We start from the raw sequence: 11875 nt of genomic DNA, 5'->3' as shown, positions 1-11875 counted from the left end.
TCAATGCTTCCCTGTTTTTCAATTTCCTGTGTCTATTTTATTTCTTCTCAGTCTCCTTTTCCATCTTTTTTACCCAAGAAATTAGTCTGAGAACCCTAGGTAGTTTGGCCCAGTACTCCTCTGGGATCTGCCGTCCATATGAATAGTTTCAATTCCCTTTATATGGGGATGCATTAGAAAGCTATCTCTAGTGCATGCCTCTTTTCTGAGGTCCAAGTATCACATGGCTATGTGAGATATTCTTCTGTTTATTTGAAATATGCTTCAAATGCAACATGAGTAAAACTGAACCCATGATGCTCCCCAGGGCTGGACCTCTTCCAGGATCTCCTCTTTCAATGAATGACTCCATCATCCATCAGGGCGGGTGTTCAGACCAGGAACGTTGGTCAGTACAGCGTGCTCTTTAAGGGGGATAAAAATATCCCCATTTCCAATCCGAGAAGTATTAAGCAAATTATCTAACCTTTGCAAATGCTAGGTTTCTAAATTTTTATTTGTAATATGGGCATGATATGCTTATTTCATAAGGTAGTTTTTAATTAAAGATGACAAAGTAATTTTTTTGAGGTTGTATTGAACTCATAGGGTATTTTTGTGAGAATTAAATTGCATAAGGCATGTAAGCCTACTTCATAATAAGGATTCAATATATGTCACCTGATTATTATCCTCAATATGCTACTTTCCCTTACTTCATACCAAAATCTCCTAAAATCTCTCAAATGCCTCCATTTCTTTCCACACCAATTCTCAACATTCTAGTCTAAACTGCCATCACTTTTTTTCTGAACAACTGAAGTAGTGGGCTTATTTTATGTATTTCTGCTTCCTTCCATTTCATTGTCCATACATAGGACAGAAGGATCTTTTTTTGTAGAATTCAAATGTGGATATCTTTGCAATATCTGCCTATTGCAGACAGACCCCAAATAATTCCAATTCTACCAAAGCAGCCCCTTATCCATGCTTTCTGTAGGCCAGCCTCCTGGCCTTCATTTTAGGTCTCATGCCACATCCGTCTTCAGGCTCTTCTGCTTGTCTGGAAAGTTTTGCACCCCAATTTAGTTTTGCCTAGTTAACTCTGAGATTTCAACCCACACTTTCTCAGCGAAGTTTTGATGACTTCTCCAAACCATGCTGGCCCCATTGTTGTTCTCCTTTAAAGTAATTATTATAGCTTTATAAAGTTGTAGCCCCCAGTAGATATACTCCTGTTCGGAAATGTCATCTAAACGTGAACTCACCATGTCTTTTAAAACAACTCCACTCTAAAGCACTCTACAATCTGAAAAAGACAACTCTCTTGGAAATTTGATTTTTCAAGCAATTTAGGAATTGGAGAAATCACCTCTAAAAATGAACTGAGGATTTATGTACAAACTCAAAACTATCCTTAATTATCAAGGCAGTGAGATGGTGAGTTCATAATTCTCTTTTTGGCCCAATTTTCTTTCATGTTGATGACTTAGAAGTTTAGTAAGTAGTTTGATGATAATGCTGACGAGTTGTTACTGAAGTAAAGTGTCTAGGAGTGGCTGGACTGGATGCAGAGACAGGCTGTTCCCACAGTCCTCACCGGGCAGAGAGGTGTTTAAGAAAACTTGGAACTCTCAGAGTTATTAATACGAGCAAGGGGAGAACCCTGGAAGGGTAAATGGAGAGAACCCCATTTACAAAGTCCAATATTGCCCATAGCCCTTTCACATAAATCCACATAAGAGCAGAAAGGATATGCAGGGAGAGGGGTAGAATAAGAAAGATAGAGAGAAAGGGAGATGAAATGAAAGAAGAAGGAAATGAGAAAGGCACAGAGAAGGCTAATGTTCTCAAAACAAATGCTCCAGTATAAATATCTGAAGACAAAATTAAAGGACACGTTTTAAACAAGGCTGACAAATAGTAGGAGCACATACTGTCACTATTGCTCCTTAATTAAACATTGAAATAGATAGAGAGCAGGTCATGCTGTCTCTGCAAGAGATTTATCCTGCAAAGCAGCCTTCAATAATAGAGAAGAATTGACATACAAGACGTGACCTGCTCGACATTCTAGGTCAGAAATATAGCTCAGATACGGTTAGACTAACTGGGTCTGTCCCCCTCTCCAGTGGTTACTAGTTGTGTGATGTTTGGCATGTTACATAACCTTTCTGAGCTTTAAGAGCATTATCTGCAAAATGAGGACAATACCATCCTTTCTGAAGAGCTGAGAGTATGGAAGGTCAAAAAGTACATGCTGTGTCTTACTCCATAACACCAAATCTGGAAAACTAATCAGTCCCCATCAGTCTACAGTTTCTCTGGACTTAGAAGCGGTCACAATGTCCAGGAGCCTTGCCTATCACATTCTCTCCTTGTCTGACATATGACATAAGGGTGTTTGACTCAGGACACCCTAACCAGTTACCTCCTCATTTTATCGACCCAATATAAAGCAGTGGAATCATTGCCTGGTGCCCCTTCTTTTCCATATGCCCTCTACAACTCCATAGCCTATAAAATGTAAGATATTAACTGGTTTATCAGCTTTAAAGAATGGAAAGTGGAAGCAAGGGTGGCCCTAAAGAAGCTAATGAAGCCCTAAGCCTCTACTAAAAACTATTCATCAACAACCATCACACATCAAGAAAACATGGGTAGACCCAACCAGTCTTTATCAACAGAAAATTCTCAGGATTTTGGTGCAATTTGGTGGTTTTATCAAATTTAGAATTACCTGAGCTGCATATTTTACCAACATTTGATCTATAGGTGAAGCACTGGATGGATTTCCATGTGTATTGGCTGATAGTTACATGATTTGCAAGAAGGTGCTGCACCTCTGGGTTGGAACTTTTTAAAGTATATTTATTTATTCATTTATTTATTTGAACATTTGATTACATAAACACCTCTTGCATTTTCCCATATTAACAACATCCTTCATTAGTGTGTTACATTTGTTACAATTGATGAACACATTTGGAGCATTGCCACTAAGCATAGATTATAGTTTACATTGTACTTTATACTCTCTTCTGCACAATTTTGTCAGTTATGACAAGATACATAATGGCCTGTGTCTGTCATTGCAATGTAATTCAGGACAATTTCGAGTCCTGAATATGCTTCCATATTATACTTATTTTTCCCTCTGTCTCCCCTCAGAACCTTCAGTGACCACTTCCTCCACATTGATGATAACAGTTCTTCCATTGCTAAAATCACAATAAGTCTATGATAGAATACCAGTAAGTCCACTCTAGTGCATCCTTCATTCCCCAGTTCTGAGGATCCTGGGATGGTGATGTCCATTCCACCTCTAACTGAGAGGTGGCTTAGAGCCCATGGGGTGGTTGGATGGGACTACCCTGCTTGCAGTTGCAGACTCTCTGTTCCTTGGGATGGATGTTGTCCATCATCATCTCCTTGTTAGTTGTCCCAGGTGAGACCAGGGAACTGGAGTGCATGTGTTGTCACTGTTGAGATGCAGGGCCCAACTAGCACATGGAAAGCACAAAGACTTAAGTCTCTTGGTCATACACCTGTCAAGTCTAGTACTAACTATAGGTTCAAATAGAAGGAGCAGAAGAGCCATGTGTAAAGAAACCACAACTGAGTTTTGAGTTGGAATTTGATGTAGGTGGCAATGCTTTTATTGGTGGCATTTTTGTCTTTTTGTTTTGCAGCCCATCACAGCACATGATCATTATAATCTGTGCTTCCCTTTGCCTGGTTCCCAATAGGAAATTGAACAACCTCATGGAAGGAAAGAACCAAACATCTCTGTCTGAATTCATCATCTTGGGATTCTCCAACCTAAATGAACTACAGTTCTTATTGTTCACCATCTTCTTTGTGACATATGTCTGTACTCTAGGAGGAAATGTCTTCATCATTTTGGTGAGTGTGGCTGAGCCACGCCTGCACACACCCATGTATTATTTTCTAGGGAACTTGGCTTTCCTGGACATCTGCTACACCACCACCAACGTCCCTCAGATGATGGTGCATCTCCTGTCGGAGAAGAAAAGCATTTCTTTTGGGGGATGTGTGGCTCAACTCTTTGCATTCATTTTCTTTGTAGGATCAGAGTGTCTTCTCTTGGCAGCGATGGCTTATGATCGCTACATTGCCATCTGCAAACCCTTAAGATACTCGGTTATGATGAACAAAGTGCTCTGTAGCCAGTTAGCAGCCTCCTGCTGGACGGGTGGTTTCCTCAACTCGGTGGTGCACACGGTGCTGACATTCCACCTGCCCTTCTGTGGCAACAACAAGATTAATTACTTCTTCTGTGACATCCCCCCTCTGCTGGTTTTGTCCTGTGGGGACACTTCTGCCAATGAGCTGGCATTGCTCTGCATTGGGTTCTTCATCGGCTGGTCCCCTTTCCTATGCATCATCCTTTCCTACCTCTATATTATCTCCACCATCTTGAGGATCCGCTCCTCAGAGGGGAGACGCAAAGCCTTTTCCACCTGTGCGTCCCACCTGGTCATTGTCCTTCTCTACTACGGCAGCGCTATTTTCACATATGTACGGCCCATCTCATCTTATTCATTGGAGAAGGACAGGTTGATCTCAGTGTTGTACAGTGTTGTTACTCCTATGCTCAACCCTTTAATTTACACATTGAGGAATAAGGATATCAAAGAGGCTGTGAAAGCTGTGGGGAGAAAGTGGCAGCCATCAGCTTCCCTCTTTTGATAACTTTCATTTTTCAGTGGTCAATAATCTAATATTGGAAAATTAACTTTTTAACCAGCCGGCTCTGTCTAGTGACGCTCAGTTTAGAAGTTGATTGCACAGTTGTGACAGATATTGAACAGTTCTTATATCCAATCCTCAGTGTACATACTCAAGAGCTGTGGTGAGAGACACAGATGTAATTTGTGAGATTTATCCTTTCTGCTCCTGTATCTTCCATCCAAAATATGCTGCACCTGTTTCACACTATATGTGTTTGATGGACTTCAAATCTTGGTACTTTCCTTCCTTCATATTTCTCTTTGTTTGTTGAGGACAACTGAAAGTCTTTCTCTTCATGCTTCTCATATATATTCACCATTCTTCTTTATTCTCTCTACCTAAGTAATGCTTTTGACCCTTGTTAGGTTCTTCTTAACAAAGCACCATCGTCAATAGGTTAAGTGTATGATTTTTACTGAATTATATGGATAATGATAAAATGATGTTTCATCTCCAAATCTGTTGGCAATTAATTTTAGTTTTATCACTTGTTGCATGACCAATGTGAATTCCATATTGAAAAGAATATAGTGATAGCTATCGATTCCAGCTTATATTCCTTCTTTATCCAAAAGGTGAACTAACTTAAAAAATTTTTCTAGGAATAAGTCCACATGATATGTTACTATTTTATAGAGTTCTTAAATTTTGGAAAATTTTAATAAAAATTTAGACAACAGAAATAGAGAAAAAAAATAAGAAAAGTTATGTTTTTAAAAAGATTCTCAGAGTAAATTTAGAAAATTTAGAAAATTTAGTAAATTTAGAAAAAGGAGTAGAAATTATGTATATTAAAAAGAAAAATACTAAATTTCTGCTTTAAATATGTTATAGCCTTTTAAGGGAAAGTCATGATGAGTAAGAAGACAAAGGAGTAGAAGAGAGAAAGAAATATAGACAGGAAAGAAAAGAGAAAAATTAAAAGATAAGGAAAGAGACCTAGATATATACAGAAAAGTAAATACACAACCCACAAAGTCAGGATATAAGACGAATATAAGAATGTAAGAGGTAGAAAGAGAAGGAAAGAGGTTCGTAGATGGGAGGAAACAAGCCATCTAGCGTCTTCCTTCCCGTTTCCCCAGGACCATCTTCTTTTCCTTCCCATCCTACTAATGTATCCCTGGCTTAAGTCCTGATTTTTCCCACATTTGTGCTGTTTCCATTGTCTCCTAGTGGATCTTCTTGTCTCCATTCCAGCCCTGCTCTAATGTACCCTGTCAATCGGAGTGGAGTGAGGGGGTAGGGGGTATATAGGGACCCCTTATATTTTTTGAATGTAACATTTAAAAAAATAAAGAGAGCAAAAAAAAAATGGTGCTGTGTTTAACCTCCTCCCCTGGTAACACACTGTTCATCTAATTCTTTTTATTTGTAATCATGTGTTCAATATTCTAATTACTACCTATCTACCTCATCTCATTAGAAACCTTAAATAGTTCTTTCCATGCACGGCTTGTTTTCCCTGATTCCGTCTCATCACTATGGACATTCCCTTAATTGGAATTTGTGTCGCCATGAGAGTCTAACTTAGAATCTGTTTTGTCTATGCAGCTTCCACTCATAAGGCCTGCAAGTGTTTCCTTTTCCTGCTTAAGTCGGGCGGCACTATCTGGGATGGGTGTGAGGCAGTTCGTCAACTCATCTATGTCTCCTTACGTTTCCTTACCAGCCTTCGCAGCTCTTGACAGCACTCTGTGGTTTTCCTTCCATAGCACTCAACAAAAGTTTCTATTTTCTGATTTGTGTATCCTATTCACCTCTTTATCTTTAGAGTCTAGAAAAATATCTGGCTTATACTAGGTGGTAAATAAATACTGTTGGATAAATATCTGAACATGCCACACTATAATGGTATTTAGCATCTGCATGAAGGTCTTTGCTCTCTTATTACTTTTTATGACTCTAGTGAACACATATCTCATAAGAAGTATACATTGTTATGTTCCCTATATCCCCAAATTTGATGTTTTATTCACTATAAGGAAGTATTATACGATATTTTCTTTGTTGAATAGATGAAGTGGAGAGGGGGAGATGTGGATTGTATGTAAGTAAAGATGACATTTAAGTTGAAATAAACTCCTCTAGTCACATTTGCTCTTTACTTGATGAGATGGTTTTAGGCTTTTTTTTTTTCAATATTTTTAGTAAAGTATTCACAAAGTGAGAAACACCCAAGATTTATTCTGGGACCATATGCTTTTCTATCTCATTGTGTTCTACCTCTCTACCTTTTATACTTTAAATATTAACCTTATGCTACTGATTCTATTCTCACTTTGCAAATCTACAGTTTTACTTCTAGCCTACTTACAGATAGGTCTCATAAATCAACATGTTTTAATCTAAACTCTTCAGTTTGTCAAAATCAGATTCCATCCTTGATTGCACTGAAATTCTCACATCATATTTATATCATATAGTTTTCTTCCCTTCCTGATGCTCTTTGAGTGATTCCAGGGCTCTGGACAAAGACAGCATGATATTGATGCTCTAGCTGTTAGCCCTCGATGTACAAAGAAATTAAATAAGTATTAAAAGATGGAATCAGATAAATTGGGCTTCTCCAGCTTAAAAGATCCGGATTTCTCTCTTTGGCATTTTATTGGTAACTAATGTTGGCATACATTTGTGAGTCCAATCATTGTATTGATAACCTCAGGTATGCTGTATGTCACATCAGAGAGGAAGAGAGTGATTTTGGGAGTTGTGTGGCCTATACTTTTTACTTGCGTCAGTATCTCTTTCCCACTACATCAGTGCCATTTGATCAATGTGTTTTTATCTTTTAGTCCTAAATTACCCTTTTTTCCTGAGCTAGGCACTATATAGACAGCTGGAAGCTTCACCCTGGCTTTTGGTTTTTTCAGCTTGGTAAACCAAATAATGCTGCTATTCTTCCTGCTTTTTTGCAGCAATAACCTGACCAATGATAGATTTCCTCTGATAACCAGTCACAGCTGATCAGAGCTCCTGGGCCAGGGAACTGGTTCTCTGCCTCATTCTGGTACTTATTAATTTCCTTCTTTGCTTTATACCACAGTTTTCTACACAATTCACTTCTTCTCTTTTAAAAATCAGCTTTATTGAAATGTAATTTATATACAATAAAATCCCCCAATTTAAAATATATGATTCAATAAGTTTTGACAAATATATACCGTTGTCTGAACACAACCATAACCAGGATCTGGAGAACTTCCCTCACTCCAAAAAGTGCTCTCAAGTCCCTTTGACATCACATCTCCTCCCTCATCCACAGATCTGGCAACCACTGACCATCTTTCCTCAATGCAGTTTTACTCTTTTTCTACAACTTCACAGAAATGGGACTATGCATGATGCACTATTTGTGTCTGGATTCTTTCAGTTAGCATAGCTCCTTTGAGATTCATCTGAGATGCCACATGTGTGTTTCATTCCTTTTACCCCTGAGTGGTATTCAATTGTTTGCATGTATCACCATTCCTTTATCCATTCACCAGTTTATGGATACTTTGAGAGGTTTGATTTCAGCTTTTCTGGATAAAGAAGATATGTCCACCTTAACGTATTTCTTTTAATTTCTCTTTGGTAAATATCTAGGACTGGGATAGCTGGATTGTATGGAGAACATATTTTTAACTTTGCAAAAAAGTATCCAAGTGCTTTCCAAAGTGTTTTTATGATTATCTTTCATATATCTTTTTGGAGAAGGCTGTGTTCAGATATTTTGCTTATTTCTCATTAGATTATTGATCTTCTTGTTATTTGAATTATAAAAGTTATTTTTATTTTACATATAAGTCCTTAATTATATGTTCTAAATATTTTCATCCAATTTATGGCATCTTTTCACATATTAAGTATTGAAATCAGGTAATATATATCTTCCAACTGCTCTTCTCTTTCAAAATCATTTTGGCTCTTATAGGTCCTTTGCATTAAAAATTCTAAAGGGTGCTTGGAGTTTTGACTGCAATTGCATTGACTATCTCAATTTTTGAAGAATTGATAACAACAATATTGAGTCATAATTTTTGAATGAGATTATCTCTCTATTTGCACAGGTCTTATTTTATATTTCTCACAAATGTTTTATAGATTTTGGTGCACACATTTTGAACATATTTTGTTAAATATATTCCTATATATTTCAAGAATTTCGAAGCTATTGTGAATGTTATTTTTACATTTCAGTTTTTAATTATTGATTGCTAGATTATAGAAATACAGCTTATTTTTGAATATTGATCTTTTGTCCTTTGAACTTGGTAAACACATTTATTAGTTCCAGTAGTTTTTTATATATATTTGTCCTGGTTTGTCTTTTGCGGATTCCAGAAAATTATGTTCTTAGACTAACCCATTCCTGTACCTGTAAAGGCTGAGTAGATGGCCTCTTGGTTTGATTCAGTGAAGGATATTGATTAGATCACTTGATTAGGTCACTTTTGCTTGGACTATGTCAGTGAGGCATACTCAGGTTGAGTCTCCCTCCTCTTACTGGAGCTGGTATGATACAAATGGGGACACAGGAAAATGGAGCCACTGCATTTGATCCTGCCATGTGAGAGAAAGGACCCCAGGTTTGCCCACAGCTGAGGTCTGGGAGAGAAGGCCCAAGAGGCTCAGGTTGATAAGGCCCAAGAGAGATGCCCGGTCACCCACAGCAGAGCTCCAGGAAAGCAGCCTCATGGTGGGACACCAGGATCACCAGCAGCTGACTTTACTGAGAAAGCTTCCCTCAAGGTGTCTTGATTTGGACATTTCATGGCCTTGGAACTGTAAGATTGTCTCCTAATAATATTGTCATTATAAAAGCCAATGTATTTCTGGTACTTTTGCATCAGCAGCCTTTGGCAAACTAATGCAATATTTCTTAGAATTTTTACAAATATGATCATGCTTTCTGTGAATAAAGGCAATTTTGTTTCTTCCTTTCCATTCTAAATGTCTTTTATTTAGTTTTCTTCTTTTTTTGAAGTTGGCAAGCCCTCCTGTCCAATGTAAAATGGATGGGGTGAAAGTAGGTACAATGCTATGTTTTTGCTCTTATTGAAAAAGCATTCAGCATTTTGTGATTATGTGTGATGCTCATTATGCATTTTGCTTAGGCCCTTTATCAGATTTAGGAAGTTTGAGTTAGATGATTATTTTTAACTTCTTTTATTTTTACTGTGATATAAAGTGCCTTTTTAGTATACAGGACTGCATTTTGACACATACATTTATTCATGTAAACATCACAGTCATCAGTAGGTAATGTTAAACTTTCTAAGAAATGTGTAGTTGTATCTCAATGTGGTTTTAATTAGTATTTCTCTGTTAAGAAATTTTTTATGTGTGCCTTTTCCCCCATATATATTTTGGTGATGTGCTTTTTCAAATCTTTTCCCCATTTTAAAAATTGGTTTGTTGGTTTTATCATTATTGTTTCCTGAGATGTATATATATACACACACAGAAACACACACACACACATATATATATATATATATATGTCTTTTTTTTTTTGAGGTACTTGGGTCTTGGGATTGAATTCGGGATTTTGTATGTAGGAAGCCAGCACTCAACAACTGAGCCACATCAGCTCCCTGGAGTTTTTTTTTTTGTTTGTTTGTTTGTTTGGTTTGCTTGTTGTTTGCTTTTGTTTTTTTTTAGGAAGCGTCAGGAACCAAACCAAGGACCTCCCACGTAGGAAGCAAGTGCTCAACTGCTTGAGCCCCATCTGTTCCATACATTCTGCATACAAGCAGTTTATTAGATATTTGTTTTGTGAATATTACTCCCAGTCCATAGCTTGTCTTTTCACTCTTGTAAAAATGCCTTTTTTTAAATGAACACATTGAAGCATTGCTACTACTCACAGTCTATAGTTTACACTATGGTTTACACTTTGACCACATAATTTTACAGGTTTTGAAAAAATGTATAATGACCTGTATCCATCACTGCAATGTCATGCAGGACAATTCCAATAACCCCAAAATGCCCCCAGGTTTCACCTGTTCTTCCCTCTCCCTCCACTCAGAACATCTGGTGGCCACTGCCTTTTTATCAATGATACAAGTTCTTCCATTGCTAGAATAATCATAAGTCTACTTTAGCTCTTAGTTACTTTCTTCCTTATGCTTGTTCATTTTTCAGTTTTGAGTATTTGGGGATAGTGATGCCCGCTCTGCTTTCAGTTGAGACAGGGCTTAATCTCATGGATGGAACTGCCTTGCTTGCTGTTGTAAATACTCCCTATTATTTCTAATGGGCTGTCCATCATCATCCTTTTGTTAGTTGTCCTGGGCAAGTCCTATGAACTGGAGAGTAGGGGTTGCCTGCAAATATGCTCAGAATCAGGGCTCAACAGGCATATAAACAGCCAGAAGTTTTAAGTCTCTGGAACACACACTGAACGGGTATAATGCTAAGTATAGGTTCAAATAAAAGAGACATTAAGAATCATGTGTAGGAAAATTATAAATGAATCCAACTCCGAAACATTGGGGAGATAGGATATCATATATTCCAAGGTCAGGCCCACCGACAGGGCAAATTCCTGGGATTGTCTGCCCTGCCTATAGTGTCCAGATGTCTCTAGAGCCCTCAGGATCCCCTGCTTGAAGCACTGTTTACTGTGGCAACCGTGAGACCCTGCTGGGGCCTGCATGAGCGTAACCTCCGGAATGACCTCCCAACTCATGTTGAAGTCTCTTAGCCATAAAAACTCATTTGTATTTAATATTTCTCCCTTGTGGTTACCAAATAACTTATTATTGTTCCATGTTTTTTTCCTAATGAGGTGTATGTTTTAACAACTTGCCTGAGATCCCACAACTCATAAGTGACAGAGTGGGAATTTCAACACAGATGAACAAATTATTTTATACATGTCTCACCCTCTTGGTGCATGTACAAAATACTTAAATAAAGAGAAACAGAATAGGAAAAAATAAAGAACTAGAGGTTTTCCTTCTATTTTCTTTTACCTCTTCTACCACCTTCAACATCAGTTATAAGAGAGGGGTTGGGGCTAGAAAATTTTCCCAAATTCAGTGGATATGCCTGTAATGGAAGGCAAATCGTGACAACCTTGCCATTCCTCATCAGAGTTTGTGGAAATGAGCCCACAGCTCAAGAAAACTTTGACTTCCTAATAGTCAAG

General features: G+C 37.8%; 1 protein-coding gene across 1 annotated transcript; it reads left to right on the top strand.

Moving 5' to 3' along the window:
- Nucleotides 1-3691: 3691 nt before the first annotated feature.
- On the top strand, nucleotides 3692-4692 carry LOC101438526 (olfactory receptor 5V1). Its single transcript, XM_004453188.2, has one exon. The coding sequence runs from the start codon at nucleotides 3745-3747 to the stop codon at nucleotides 4690-4692; it is 948 nt and encodes a 315-aa protein (XP_004453245.1). The 5' UTR covers nucleotides 3692-3744.
- Nucleotides 4693-11875: the final 7183 nt, after the last annotated feature.

This window comes from Dasypus novemcinctus, chromosome 22 (genome assembly GCF_030445035.2).
Source record: "Dasypus novemcinctus isolate mDasNov1 chromosome 22, mDasNov1.1.hap2, whole genome shotgun sequence".
NCBI classification, from domain to species: domain Eukaryota; kingdom Metazoa; phylum Chordata; class Mammalia; order Cingulata; family Dasypodidae; genus Dasypus; species Dasypus novemcinctus.
The sequence above is the reverse complement of the archived record's forward strand: the minus strand, read 5'-3'. Positions and strand labels throughout refer to the sequence as shown.